This window comes from Danio aesculapii, chromosome 6, assembly GCF_903798145.1.
Source record: "Danio aesculapii chromosome 6, fDanAes4.1, whole genome shotgun sequence".
NCBI lineage: Eukaryota > Metazoa > Chordata > Actinopteri > Cypriniformes > Danionidae > Danio > Danio aesculapii.
Window position 1 is genome coordinate 30,997,492 of NC_079440.1, and position 16,720 is coordinate 31,014,211.

A 16,720-nucleotide genomic window follows, 5' to 3' on the forward strand; every position below is an offset into this window, starting at 1 on the left:
AAAGGTATGTGTCTCACTTTGTCCGGCAAGTGGGAGAGCAAAGTTTTTTCATTGCAGTGAAAATATTGTTTAAGAAAGTTAGAAAGACATGTATGAAGTAAAGTTATGTTTTTGATATCAGAAATGTGTGTTTGTATAAGCAGAATGTTGCTGGACAACAGAGGCATGCATATTCAAAGGCAATGGAAGAAAGTAGCAATAGCTGAAATGCATTTGAGCTTTTTTTTTTACCTTGAATGACACAAAGTAAAAATATTCAGAACTCTTTGGTGTTTTGTAATTTAAAAAAAAATAACAATTTTTGAATGAAATTTACACACATTTACGAAAATTCAGGGTACTATAGCTATATGGGTTTTATTTTAACAAACATATTCAATTACAAAAATTAATAACAGTCAAAATGACTGCCTTATTCTAGTGTTAAAGCTTTAGATTGATAGTATGCAATCTACCAGTCAATAATGACTGCCTCCTCTGCACCGACATAATTATTGAACATTATGGAATGTGTTGTTCAATTGTGCTAGCAAGATTGAATTTAAACTTTGATTTAAACCATCTGAAGCCATAAGTTTGGTTTGAAGACCAAAACTCTGCTGTTTCAAACTACTTATTTAAAATGAAGGAACACAGAAGGAACACAATTCTTGAGTTTTAACTTAAAGGGCACCTAGGTTAGCCCTTTTTCCAGATTTAATATAAGTCTTTTGTGTCTCCAGAATGTGTCTGTAAAGTTTCAGCTCAAAACACCCATCAGATTTCTTATTATACCTTTTATTAATTTCCTATTTATACATTTTTTCACTGGGTGGCGGTTTTAGTGTACTGCTCCTTTAAGGCTAGTCCTCCCCGCCCACCGTTTCTACGTGCCTTTCTGCGTGCCTTAATCTCCTCCCTCGGCTGCGTCAGACAACAGACAGACTTAAAGGAAGCAGATCTCAGTAGCGTTTGTGAGAAATACTACAGTAAGAACTTTACCAATGAGTATTTGTTGTGCAGTTGTATCGATGAGTCACACAAAGTTCACGCGCGTACACACACACCATAGCAGGCAGGCAGACAGACAGACAGACAGACAGACAGACAGACAGACAGACAGACAGACAGACAGACAGACAGACAGACAGACAGTCAGACAGAGCGCCTGTTTAGCTTTGCACTCTTTTTGCATGCAAATGTGACAGGATACAGGTTAATCTCCACTGCTGTATGGATATCTGTTATGTTAATGAACAAAATAAACCTGATTTAACGTCCACAAAGCAGGATTGAAGCATCTTCCTTTTTAATTGTTCTGACACGCGGCTGTGCTGATGAAGTAAAGCTAAGCTAAATCGCTGTAATTCATTACACACGTGCACTGTTTTAAAACATTTTAAACATGTGAAGCTCACTCTTGATCACATTTGATGATGATTGATGATTCTAGCGAACTGAACAGGCCTTTTATTCCCAGTTGCTTTGCGCACGTCTGGTCTTGTTTATATGATTATACACGTGACTACCGGGACATGTTAATACGCGCAGCTGTCAATCAATTCGGTGGGCGGGGGGACCGCTCTCCTATGTCAAGTTGCGGTCAATCTGAAAACCGCTCCAATTGGTCCACCGTTTTTATGTTACTAAATTGAAAAAAAAGGACTGGGTGTGTTTATTTCACCCCAATATGACGGTCTATACACCATACCTGCACATATGTCCAAACAGCTTGAAAAGTAGATTTTTCACCATAGGTGCCCTTTAAATTCACTTGATTTAAAATCTTAAATTCCTTCATATTGTCCCAACACAAGCTGATTGTGTGGAACCCAGCATTTTTCAAAGTGTTGGTCTCCTTCCAATTCTGTATGTAAATTTTGCAGGCTTATTTCACAATATTCTACACAAACATACCTGCACTGCAAAAAAATACCCTGGTTGCCTTTAATTTACAATTATATCTGAACTTAATTTTAAAACTGTATTCATAATATATGACTATCATCTTCTACTCCCTATTTCAACATTGGTACTTGTTTTTGTTTTTTTATAAATTTATATTACACTGTAAAAAGCAGTTTGTTGACTTACTTTTAAAAAGTGAGTAAACTCCTTGCTTTTAAAGTGATTAGTTGGTTTATTAAAAAAGTGAGTAATCCTGTTGCCTTAAAAATAAGTAAATGAACTATGTGCATAATAATAAAAATTAAGTTGATTGAACTTCCAAGTTATAAAAGATTTTCAAGTCATTTCAAATTGTTGCTTTTAAGTCAACAGGTTACTCACTTTTTAAAGTAAAGTAAAAGTAAAGTAATCGCGTTTTACAGTCTTTCTGTATGTTTTACCAATCCTTAACCAGTGTACTTATTTAAAACGAGCCGAAAGAACACAATTCTTGAGATTTTTGGGGTGACAACTTGATTGTTTATCACTCAATACATTTAAATTAGTAAAAAAAAACTAATAAGTTACTTAAATTCATTCATATTGTCCCAACACAAGCTGATTGTGTGTAACCCAGCATTTTTTACAGTGTTGGTCTCCTTTAAATTCTGTATGTAAATTGTGCAAGCTTATATCACAATATTCAACACAAACATACCTGCACTGTTTGCCTTAAATTCTTAAGCTGAATCAAATTAACCCTATGAGTTCATTGAACTTAAAAAAGCTTGCGTAACTTTTTGTACAGTGTGATTAAAAGAAAGGAATGTGTCTCGCTTGTGTAAAAATGATCAATATGCTGCATGTTGGTGGTGATGAATGGAGAACTATTTGAACTTGAAAATAATCCTAAAGAACAAGCTTTACTTATTTCATGAAGAAAATAAACAACATCATCTGGGAGAAAGTGAATCTGCTCATTAAACAAATAACATTTTCAAGATCCCACTACTTAAGTTTTCTTCTGCAATATTAATCAAAATTATTTTAATTGGGCACTACCAGCTGCACATTTGAATGCAGATGTTGACACGCTGCTAAGTTGAACAAGACGTGCTTCAAGTCAGTCAGAATTCATGTGCAGATGGTGAGAAATGTGTTTATGACCGTGAGAAGTGCACTTAATGCATAAAGAAATATCATTCTGGATGAATTAGTATTCTTGGATAGACACAGATAATCATGTTTACACACAAGTTACACGTTTTAAAACTTACTATATAGACATATTGACATTATTACATAAGAAATTAAAACAAATATTAAATATATAATATCACTAACATGTTATTTAACAGCATGTAAGATGTTATGTGCAACTAACAGCAACTGTTATATAATATTACATAGACATTTATTCATTGCTGCTTGAGTTGATGGAAGAAGTGAAAACTAAAAATGATCTCCAAAGGACTATAACTGTTTGAGCTCTGACAGGATGTTGACTACACAGTCCATTTACAATGACAGTAAGTGTTTCTTCTGCATTTTGATGCCTCGTTTCTCTTTTGTTCAAGGCTCACAAAATAATTGGAAGCATTTATCTTCACTGTTGTAACATTTTTTAACAGATTGGCCAGACTAAAAACCCTTGACCTGAGCTGTACAACAATACTGTGGTGTAAAATTACATTCCACTATCATCAAGATCCTTCTGTAACAGCGATTTTACACAAAGTTAAGACTAATGCACTTTATCTTGACCTACTGTAGTTTGTAGCTCAATGTTTGATGTGTCCTTCAACACTTTATAAAGACTTATCTCAGGTGAAGAGATGACAGTGGACACACTGCTTTTCTTAAGCAACACAAGGTGGAAGGGAGGAAGCTAAATTAGGCCAAAGTCTAAATATTTCACAAGTTCTCATCTATTATTGACCAACGGTTTCGCCCAGCCAGGCAGATTAGAAATCAAATCTCTCTCCAGCCAGCGATCAGTTCCCTTAATTCTCCACACACACTTCCAACCATAAACTTTTATGCTGCATGTTGACAATATCATAGAATCATACCAAGCGCCATTAGTACAATTATATCCAAATTTCATTTTAAAATAATAAATAAAATAATATATCACTGTCATCTTCTACTCCCTATTTCAACATTGGTTCTTGTTTTTATGAATTTTATTACATTGTAAAAAGCAGTTAGTTGTCTGTACTTTTAAAAAGTGAGTAAACCCATTGCTTTTAAAGTGATTAGTTGGTTTTATTGAAAAAAAGGCAGTAATCCTGTTCACATAAAAATTAGAAGTAAAAGATATACGATTGAAGTCAGAATTATTAGCCCCCATGAATTATTAAGCCCTCTGTTTATTTTTTCCCCAATTTCTGTTTAACGGAGAGAAGATTTTTTTCAACACATTTCTAAAATAATACTTTTAATAACTCATTTCTAATAACTGGTTTATTTTATCTTTGCCATGATGACTGTAAATAATATTTTACTACATATTTTTCTTTAGACACTTTTCTATAGACACTTCTATACAGCTTAAAGTGACATTTAAAGGCTTAACTACACTGAAAAAAGTGTTGCATGCAAAACTGTTGCAAACAATTTATTTGTGTTGAATTTAAACAAGCAAATTAAATTGACCAATGTTCAGCTTAATTTGTTTGTTTAAATTCAGGCCAAATAAATTGTTTGCAACCACTTAACGTAAAAAAAATTTAGTAAATCCAAGGAATCATCTTTGAATAATTTTTTTCAGTGTAGGTTAATTAGGTTAACTAGGCAGGTTAGGGTAATTAGGCAAGTTATTGTATAACGATGGTTTGTTCTGTAGACTATCAAAAAAAAAAACATCCAGCTTCAATTGGCTAATAATTTTGACCTTAAAATGGTGTTTAAAAATTTTTTAAACTGCTTTTATTCTAGCCAAAATACAACAAATAAGACTTTCTCCAGAAGAAAAGATATTATCAGACACACTGTGAAAATGTCCTTGCTCTGTTAAACATAATTTGGAAAAAAAATCTAACGGGGGCTAATAATAATAATTTTAAGTAATTTCAAAGGGTCACTTTTTAGTCAACAGATTACACACTTTTCTTAAATGAGTTTTCACCTTTTACAGTCTTTCTGTATTTTTTACAATTATTTAACCAATGAAAAGCATTAAAGGAATTTGTTAGATCGATCGTAATCCCATTGAATTCAACCAGCAAAGCCTCATAGTTCAGCGAAGTGAAAAATATATATTTGCAGCTTGTTCAAACTACTTATTTAAATCGAGCTGAAACATTACAATTTTTGAGATTTTTGGGTGGATAACTTAATTTTTAATGTTAAATCTTCTTAAATTTGTTATGTTAACTTACTGAATTTGTGTTGTGGACAACATGAATAAATTGTGTGGAACCCTGCATTTTGCACCATCTCTGATTGTTTGTAATGCAAAGGCTAACTAAATAATTCTCTAGTTATCTATTTAAATAGCTAGCTAGCTTTTCAAATAACTACAGTGTTTTCCTGACAAGAAATACTATGTCTGTAGATGCTTTTCTTTTATGAATTTGCAGATCACACCACTTACGAATAATCACTCATAATAATCAAACGTTCACTGGCTAAAAACCTTTTAACTTAATTTGAGATCGATTTTATTGTAACGAAAATAAACTAGCCAGTGTCTTATTACAGAACGAAAGCCCAGTTTGTTAAACACTCACTGACTAATTTCCAGTAGCACGGTGTGAAGATATATGCACGGTATGTAAAATCTTTGTTATTGTTCAAAAGTATTGGGTCAGTAGGATTTTAAATAATTGTAAAGATTTTTATTTAACAAGGGTGTGTTAACTGAACAAGAGTGACAATACATGTGATAATAAAAATGTGATAAAAGATTTATTTTTTAGATTTTATTCACAAACCTTGATAAAAAAATATATATATATTTAAAGAAATGCTAAAAACTTGTAACCATTGACTTTTCATTGTATTTGATTTTCTACTATTGAAGTCAAGTTTCCAACATTTTTCAAAATATCTTAATTTGTCCAACTTAATTTGTCCAACAAAAAAAGAAACTCAAAAAGGTTTAAAACCACTTAAGGGAGAGTAAATTGTGAGTTCATTTTTTTAATTTAGGGTAATCTATCCCGAAAGCAAATATCCTATAAATCTCTTGTTTAAGCATGGTTTTACTACATATTCTTAACAAATGTCTAATGTCTCCACATTTGTTCTTAAGAAAGTGACCACTAATTAACAAGTGCTTGTGTAACAACTGTCAAAAAACAGCAAAGCAAAATTGATCACTAGTAACTACATCTTAGTGCTTGTTGAAATCGCTTCCCTTCAGCAGTGACATGTTCATCTCAACAAGCCTTTTTAATAACTCTCGGTTTCTGTAGCCACATTAGATTAATGGCTGACTATGAAATTAATGTGAGATGAATTTTACTGGCAACTCTAGTTCACTGATCAACTGTCCCACATGCTCTCAAAATGGCTGCCCTTATGAAACCCTCACCGATGAGGTCAAACATTCAAACAGAGGCTCATAAACCCAAGTGAAAACAGCAGTCAGCTCTATAAACTCAAGATTTAAACCTGGGATAAAGCACTGGGTCTCAGGTGCAAGTTGGTACTTACTGGTTGTGTTCCCGGACATCTGGATGATGCATTTGGACTCTTTACCGATCTCCCGAGAGTTGAAGGGACGAACTCTCACCGCCACCTTCACCGAGGCCCCTGCCATGGTGCCTCCGTCTGTGTGTTCAGAGCCCTCCTTTAAACGTTCAGGTCACTGCTCACCTGTCAAGAAAAACATGGAGGATTAAAACCCCGATTCTAGTCTTGAAGATCTTTATACACTCCAAGATATAGTGGGTTATTTCAATACAAATTTGGGTGAAATATGAATAGGCCAAACACTGATTTTTAAATTAAATTTATAATCCAACGGCTGGATTTGTCCATCTTTTTCCACATTTAAGTTGAAATAAGCCTCTCTTTTAGAGTGTATGTCTATGATTGAGTTATATACCTCTTTATACACAAATACTACCTGTTTTTATCTGTAAAGTTGTGCCAACTATGTTAATTGTTTTTCATAATTTTCTGATATTTTAAGTGAAACATACTTCAAATGTATTCAAAAAGTCACTGTTTCACTTGGTCTGATGCTACTCACTAACCTTGTTGCTTTTGGCCTCTGGACTGCTTGGCCCCTTAATTGCTGCTTGCAGCTATATTTATTACTATTATTATTATTATTATTATTATTATTATTATTATTATTATTATTATGTATTAATTTTACATTTTGTTATTATTACTACTCATATTTTCTATGTTTGTCTTACTGTGGGCATCTGTGAGAAACACAATGTCAATCTCCTACATAATATTGAACTGACAGTAAGATTTTTGACAGTTTTATAAATTGTCTTTTTGTTATTATTGTAATATTCCATTTGAATCATTTGATATCAGAAATCAATAAAACAATAATTATAATTATAAACAAAAGCAATTATATTCATATTATTTTAATTATTTATATTACGCAGTTTAAATATAATTTTTTATGTTTTAGAATCATAATTATAATTAATTTCACATACATTTATGTAATTATTACTATAAGCATTATCATCATTCATTAATTTTCTTTTTGGCTTAGTCCATTTATCAATCCGGGGTCACCACAGTGGCTAGCGTGATGCCTTACAGCAAGAAGGTCGCTGGTTTGAGCCCCGGCTGGGTCAGTTGGCGTTTCTGTGTGGAGTTTGCGTGTTCTCCCTGTGTTCGCATGGATTTCCTCCAGGTGCTCCGGTTTTCCCTAAAGTCCAAAGACATGCGGTATAGGTGAATTGAATAAGCTAAATTGGCCATAGTGCTTGTGGGTGAATGCAAGAGTGTATGGGTGTTTCCAAGTGATAGGTTGCAGCTGGAAGGGCATCCACTGCGTAAAACATATGCTGGATAAGTTGGCGGTTCGTTCCACTCTGGCAACCCTTGATGAATAAAGGGACTAAGCCGAAATTGAATTAATGAATGAATTTTAATTATTGCACACAGATTCAAATTTATGACTTCATAATTAAAAAAAACATTTCTGCATGTATGAGTAGCTCTTCTGCAAACAAAAAAAAATTATTTTGTACTTCCATTATTATACAGTACATCAGCCAAGAAATATTAATTTAAACCCTTTCCCATTGGAAATTAAATTACAGCAACTTTTGGGAAGCCTTTCTGGAATTTTTATTATTTATATTATGCATTTTATATATTATTTTTATAGCATTATAACCATAATTAATTACACATACACATGCATATTATTATTATTATTATTATTATTATTATTATTATTATTATTATTATTGTTATTATTACTATTATTATTATTATTATTATTGTTATTATTACTATTATTATTATTATTATTATTATTATAACTCACTACAGAATAAGAGGTTTTGGAGAATGGAGGAAGGTAATATAAAATATTTAGAACGTACATGTTAATAACTGCACACAGATTCACAGATCTTCTACAAATAAATAAAAAAATCTAACTTATTTTGTACTTCCATTACTATACAGTACATCAGCCGAGAAATATTGATTTAAACCCTTCCCCATTGGAAATTAAATTACAGCAACTTTCGGGAAGCCTGTAAATCTTAGCTGCCCATCACCATAGCAACTATGAGAATAATTACATGTTGAATCTGCTGTAAGAAATTTTTTTTGGAATGAACAGAATGAAAAGCCAGAAAAGCAGGAGGGATGATTTTAGTGATGAGGTGAAACTATAAATCCGAAATGACTCAATATCTCCAATCATAACAGGATGGTGTTTACAGTATATGACCTCACCGTAAAAGGATCATGCACGGTCAGCTACAGATCCAGAGACACTCGGCCCGGCAGCAACAAAAGAAGTGCACGGCTGGCTAAATGTCAGTTCGCTTCCTAGGATTACAATGGCTCAATAACAGGGCTGGTAGCTACAAACAGCCTCTTGGCCGCACCAAAATGGAGGTAAAATTAATGTGCCAGAAGAGATTTATGGCCTGTAAACCTCAATCTTGTTGTCTGTAAAATTTACTGCAAAAAATAACAGCTGTGGTTGCAAAATTACACCATTACCATTAAAAATATGACTGAAATCATTAAAGAAATGTCTACATTTTATGGTTAACATACCATTTTCATACAGAAGGTGTTCAGTGTCTAGCTAATCATGCCATCATGGTAACTCACACAACACTAAGGTAATTTATCCACATTTGATGTACCATAAAACTCTAATGCACATAACCGATGAGCAAAAAAATAAAAAAACAGCATAGTTACAAAGTGTCATGCAATTCCTTTTTGATTATTCACCGTTTATATTAAGGAAATTATTGTTAACCAGGTTACATATTTTTACTGTAGTATTTTTACAGTTATTTACCATTAATTATCATAGCCATGTTTATATTGTAGTTCTACTTTGATTTATTATCATGTTGCTTCAATAACAAGTAGGTGTAATTGAACAAATGTGGATGAGCTCATTCAGTGAGATCCTATGAGCAAAATTCTCGATGTTCAATTAGGCTGACATCACGCTGAGTCACATTCTGGCGTGTCGGAGTGGATTCAGACTCTCCTGTTACTCCCTATAGTCTACTTAAGCTTACAATTCAGAAAGGCTGCCGTTTTTAGACATATTGAGTTGATGAATAAGTGATAAGTGTGAAATTACATTTATATTACATGGGATTATATGACTTGCACTTTGATTAATGAACATTTTCATACCTATTGTAAATAATAACGTGTAATTATGAACCTAATTAGTGAATTAGAAATGTAAAAAGACAACAAATGAAAAGGGACAAGGCAGTTGATAGTCAAATAATGTGTGTGTAAAGCAGGGGTGCCCAAACGTTTTCTTTTAAAGGGCCAACAACCAAATTTAATTGAGTGTGGAGGGCCGAAGGTAAATATACCAAACTTTTACATTAAAGTTGCCATGGTAATTACCTTATTTATTAACATATTTAGAATAAATAGAAAAAAATATATATTTAATCATATTAATAATTATATATATATATATATATATATATATATATATATATATATATATATATTTTACATTTTATACTAAACTTCTTACAATAAAAACATTTATAACACAATAGCGTTCAATGCTGAATACGCAAGTCAAGATGCACCTGCCTTTGCCTTGATTTGCTCATCGATAATCCTTCGAGTGACAGTATTTATATTTTTAAAAATCTAATTCATGCACATTTAATTGACAGACTTCATTTCAGTTAGCTTTTTTTGTAACAACAATTAAACAAACAAACAAACAAACAAAAAGGTTACGTTAAAATTAGAAATGACAATCTCTGTTGAAGGCATTCGCCTCAACCTTTCCATCAGTCTCCCTCTCAGATGGGATACCAGACCAAATCAAAGGTTACCATGGGCCAACTTTGGCCCATGGGCCCTAGTTTGGGTACCTCTGGTATAAAGTATAAAGGTCATGCACATTGTACAATGAGAACATCACAGTTAAGGTTGGACCTGTTGCACTCCTTCCACTCATCCACAGGTAAGTGCTAATAAGAAGATTGTAAAAATGTTGTTATGCAACCTGAAATATACATATACCACTTGAAAAGTCTTCTCCTTATTTAAAGGAGTTTCTCCTTATTTAAAGATATTTTGAACTCTGGGCTTACGTAAACTCTTAATATTGGTTTTATATAAAGATCTGATAATATTTCCTCAGAATTTCAAATAAATATTTGTTTTAATTTCGGAAACTACACTGTTCCTATTTACTGTGACCTTTTATGTGAAGCTGCTTTGACACAATCTACATTGTATAAGCGCTATACAAATAAAGGTGAATTGAATTGAATTGAAAATGACATGGTTAGAATAGTTTTTTTTGTGATCAAAAATTTGTTTTCCAAATATTCCTTAATTCTCAAAAAAAAAAAAATACTGTAAAAATGCTGTCTTAAACAATTGCTTCATGATGTCCCAACACAAATTATTTAAATTAACTTAATTGTTTTTACAAATAGAACAATTAAGTTGTGCCCCAAAAAAGGCCCTTAGGAACTGTGCTGTTTCAACTTATGTTAAATAAGATTTTATTATTTTAGAATAATTTATTTGAGTTAATATTATAATTTAGATCATTTATTTGTGGAAAATGACAGGTCATTATCGAATAAATTTGGAAAATGCACACACAAACACACTTGTATAAATATACATACTTTGCTTACAATATTTAAGGTCTGACAACCTCAAATAACACATTATCACGTTTAAAAAAACATTGAACAAGTTTTACTAAATTGTTAGAGCTATTATTTTAATAACTTAAAATAACATGAAAAGTTATTTAAAGGGTCAAATCCAGAATAAATACTGCTTTAAAGTAAGTGTTTTGCAGTGCAGATCATAAAATCATAACATAAAAAATATTCAAAGTGGCTATTTTAATTTGCCATCAATCATTCTGTCTTTAAGTGTTAAGAAATATGCATAAATCATTAATTGTGCCTGACATCCTTTTAAAGAGTGCTCTCAGAACACACTGGGATATAATTCCATAAGCTTGCAATGCCAGAATTGACCAAACTTTCTGTTATAATAATGAATTTTGGAACGGAGTTATGTATTTCTATGCACTCTCTCAAATCGTGATCCATTACCTCTAGGCATTACTGTGTGGCTGCCAGCTTCAGCTTGAGACAATGAATGACACTGCATTTATCTCAGCCGCACTTAGAAATATGTACACAAGGACAGAAGGCCATTAATGACAAACGACATCTGCTCCAACTCTAAAAAAACACACACACTGTCATAATAATAATGTCTGGATTTGTTGACAGGCTCTGAATGGCCGCACCCCACAGCAGTCCCACCCTGGTGACCCAACACCAAATAAACACACAGAGGCTCATTAATACTGCATTGTCCTCTAGAACGAGCCGTCAATGGAAAAAAACTCTTACCTCTACAATGGTGATCCTCTGATGCAGCTCTCAGCTATTGACTCTACAGAATCACCTCCACCGATGCCTTCTCAAATTCTCCTTTTTCTGTTTTTCCTCTGATATGGTGAAAACAGTCTGGGTTTCCCTCGGTTAAACAGAAGATCCTTTATTTGCTCCACAGAGGGATATCGTGTAGCCGGATGCCCGCTAAGGCCTGCTTCTTGGAGGAGAGATCTTTGAGTGCTCTGTAATGTAGAAGCCAAAATGGCTCTGCTGGCTCTGCCTAGAGCTGTGATGCTGAGACTGACTGAACCAGTGACATCATCACTGAGGAGGGCAGGAGCATCAATGCAGTAGAGAGACAGAGAGAGAGAGAGAGAGAGAGAGAGAAGGGGGGTGTGGGGGATGGAGATTAGATTCCCCGTGGAGTAGAACACACACACATGTACACACTCACACCATGGAGTAGGACACACGCACGCGCACTGTGTTTTCATGTTTTATGGGGACTTCTCATCGATATAATAATTTTAAACTCTAAAGGCTGTGTATTGTATCCTCTTACCTGACCTTACAACTAAACATAGCCCTCATGAAATAAACAACATTCAGTTTTTTTATCTTTTTCAAAATATTTAATAATTCTGAAGGATTTATGAGCCTACTGTGTCTCAAAATGTCCTTACAAGATCAGATTACTGGGATGGTTTTACATGAGGGGATATTTGTGCCTCACAATGTAATGAATATGTACTGGGACTACACACACATACACCGGTATTGGTGGTTTACAGGGACTCTCCTTAGGTGTAATGTATTCTATACTGTTAAAAAAAACTAAACCCAACCCTCACAGGTAACCTGTGTAAAAATGTAATGTCAAAACACTGTTAAGTATGATTTCTAAGTGTTTTGAATTACAAAGAATTACATCAGACATGTCCTCATAAACCACTGTAATGGAGTAGTACTACGTCATACCCATGACTATATTAAAAAACGGTCCTTGTAAACCACCAAAACAAGTACACAGACACAGCTCTACATAACATAAACTTAATTTGGTGGGCAGTATATGTGTAGTATCTCAAAAAAATTATGTTTGCCTCTGTCAACTGATTTTTAAGACAGAAACTGAAACAAAATGTGACAAACATGCAAAGATTTTTTCATTCACACACATATACAGTTAAATCAGAATTATTAGCCTCCCCTTTCAATTTTTAAATATTTCCCAAATGATGTTCAACAGAGCAAGGAAATTTTCACAGTATGTCTGATAATATTTTTTCCTATGGAGAAAGTCTTATTTGTGTTTTATTTCGGTTAGAATAAAAGCAGTTTTTAATTTTTTAAACACCATTTTAAGGTTAAAATTACTAGCCCCTATAAGATATAATTTTTTTCGATAATCTACAGAACAAACCATCGTTATACAATAACTTTATTGTCATCATGGCAAAGATAAAATAAATCAGTTATTAAAAATGTGTTGTTAAAACTATTATGTTTAGAAATATGTTGAAAAAATATTCTCTCTGTTAAACAGAAATTGGGGAAAAAAATAAACAGGGGGGCTAATAATTCAGGGGGCTAATAATATACTGTATATATTTATATATATATATATATATATATATATATATATATATATATATATATATATATATATATATATATATATATGTATATTATAAAGCTGTACAGTGGCGCAGTGTGTAGCTTGATCGCCTCACATCAAGAACCTCGGCTGGGTCAGTTGGCATTTCTGTGTGGAATTTGCATGTTCTCCTCGTGTTCGCGTAGGTTTCCTCTGGGTGCTCCAGTTTCCCCCACAGTCCAAAGACATGCGGTATAGGTGAATTGGGTAGGCTAAACTGTCCGTCGTGTATGTGGGTGAATGAGTGTGTTTAGAGTTTTCCCAGTAATGGGTTGCAGCTGGAAGGGAATCCGCTGTGTAAAACATATGCTGAATAAGTTGCCGGTTCATTCTGCTGTGATATTAAAAACTTTTTTCCAATCACATTTTACAAGTAAAACACCAATATTAAGGTTGCTGCCTTTAAAACATTGCCTACTGTAACAAAATAATTTGGAATATATAAATAGAATATATTTTACTTACATGTCGTTTTGTCTACTAAGCAGGGGGTTGCCGACCGCTACTAGACCTAAACTATTTTTATTTTGCTTCACTTCATTGAAAGTTTTGCAGGACAATTATTTTTGTCAGAAATTGGTTATAAAACAATTATAAGGCACAGCATTTAAAATATAATTTACTCTTTATTGTTGAAATATTTGACCTCATTTTGGCCTGTCCTTTGAGCTATCTGTCAAGGAAAATCAGCTTTCTAGTGGGATTACTCTCTCAGTTCACAAACTATTAGCACAAATTGGACTTTGCTCTCCCCACAAATCCAGTAAACCCATGTAACGCTTTCATAAAGCAAGCTTTTCCCACTGACATTAATCCACCTCCATTCTTCTGACTCAGCTTCTGCATTTTTTAATGGAGAAAACGCAAATCCAATTGGAAACAAGATCAAGTTTCATGCCAATAGCATGTTTACATATTTCATTACTACATTCAAACAGGTCTATCTAGAATTTTTAAACACGATCTGATAAGAGATGTAGGCTAAATGAAGTAGTATTGTGGAAATGCCCTTACTCTTTTGACTGGGATCGTTTACAGCCATTTGAAGATGAATTGAAACTACAATTTGGAAGTTCAAACCACTGAGCAGCAGTCACTATATAGTCAACTAGAGAATCTTCTGGGTTTTCTTCAAAAGGCTTAATTAACTTCAATCGAAGAAAGAAACAAACAAAGAAAATGAATGATAAGTGGCTGATTAAATTATCAGGATTTTGTAATTATTGAAGTAGTTTTTTTAAAAAGGTTCTTTTTTCTGTACATGTAAAAGGCTAGGGGTAGGTTTTATCCCCACACAATCAAATACAAAATTAAGGTAGACTTTTTGTTATTGTGATAAATTTATTAGAAAAAGCAAAGTCTATCTACAGTTGTAGCCAACAATATTAGCCCTCTAAAATTTTCATGCTTTTTCAAATATTTCCCAAATATATGTTGTTATATGTAGAGAAAATATATGCTGTTATAAATATATGCTGTTATATGTAGAGAAGATTTCTTTAAACATTTTATAATATAATAGTTTTAGTAACCAATTTCTAACATCTGATTTCATTTACAGTATCTTTACCGTGATGACAGTACATCATTATTTTTAAGATACTAACAATCAGCTTAAAGTGCTATTTAAATGTTTGGGTTAACAAGGAAAGTTAATGGAGATTATGAAGAGATAATTATTGGAGATTCTGAATATTTATTGAAAATAAAAATTTAATAAAAAAAATTCCAGCCAAAAAAATAAATAAATAAGACTTTCTCAGAAAGAAAAAATATATATTACAGGTATATATTATAGGATTTACCTCTGTTAACCCTCATCCTTATACAGCAGCGCTTAATCTTTCCCTTGAGGACATTTTTGGTCAAGAAGGTCTCAGATGGGAATGGATTTTTTTTTTTAAACAAATATATCACTGTCAATGAAAAAAAATGTATCAATTTAATTATTTATTTATATAACTCTAAAAATACAAGATATGTCTGATTGGCTGGTAGCCATGCAATATTCTGCAAATAACAGCACTCGTTCAGCCTCATAACCCTTCACCCTTGTGTATTACTCCACCCATATACAGCAACAAGCAGAGGACACTCCACAGTTTGACAAATATTGCTGCTGTTTTCTACAACATAATGTACTTTTGAGGCTTTGGTGGAGTTTAGTGGTAGTTGTTAAGATTGTATCTATGCAGTTTACTTATAAGGATAGTGCCTATTCTAAATATTTGTAATTTCTGAGAGACAGCACATCGGTGGCCATAAGCCTGACATTGAGCAGAGTAAAGATGGTTGACGTTGTTGATCCACAAGACTGCGACAGAGACCGCATAATAAGTCCTTAGAGAAAAACTGTGTAATTTCTAACTACAGCTGATCAAATAATTATTAAACTGATAGGTGACTTTCTAAGGCGATTTCTCTCTTTTGCATGTTTTAGTGCTGTATCTATACAATTGTAGTGTATTGAGTGTGAGAGGGGACTCAGATATCAACACTGTGTGTATTTTGTATTGACCATTCCTTGTATAACCCAGAGTTATTTTTAGTTGGCCATCTGTTTTTTTTCTAATGCATCTCCTGTTTTTATTACTGCAGACTAGTTCAGTAAAAAGAAAGAAAGAAGAAATGCCTGCATGTGTTTACCGTTTTTCCTTATCGCAAACACAACAGTAATCTGGTAGTTTGTGCGTTGCTTTGGCTTTTCAAAGGTTAATTATTGTGATACCCTGATTGCAACAGAGAAATACTGGGAAACTGCTGTAGACTGATGACATTTCATGCCGTTCAGCCTTATAATCTTAAAATGTGAGCAAAATCATCTGTTTTGTCATCACTTTAGACATTAATCACTCATATACTAACTCTAAAGTGACGTGTGTGAAGTAGCAAAGGTTTCTGCTGTTCTGACGTCAGCTGCAGATGTGAATGAATGGCGGAAGAAAGTAGTTTCTCATACAAAAGGAGTTTTAGACTCTCGTGTTTGATTTTGCTTTTTATATACACTATTATGCCATCGAACTGTTGTCTAAACCATAGACTGTAAAACATATGGACGTAGTATCCGTGGCGTCACCCATAGGCTTCTGAAGAGCACAAATGAAGCTACAAGTAGGCACGGCCGACCGTCGCCATTTTGTTCGCGCGT

General features: G+C 33.2%; 1 protein-coding gene across 1 annotated transcript in view; it reads right to left on the reverse strand.

Annotated features, from left to right (window-relative positions):
• Nucleotides 1–12,207, reverse strand: part of kif1aa (kinesin family member 1Aa) — a 146,147-nt gene extending 133,940 nt beyond the window's left edge. The window contains exons 1-2 of the mRNA XM_056459953.1: nucleotides 11,931–12,207; nucleotides 6,529–6,690 (exon numbers count right to left, since the gene is read on the reverse strand). Of these exons, the coding sequence (XP_056315928.1) occupies nucleotides 6,529–6,634 (106 nt within the window). The 5' untranslated portion in view covers nucleotides 6,635–6,690; nucleotides 11,931–12,207. The remainder of the gene's footprint in view (nucleotides 1–6,528; nucleotides 6,691–11,930) is intronic.
• Between the last annotated feature and the right edge of the window lie 4,513 nt (nucleotides 12,208–16,720).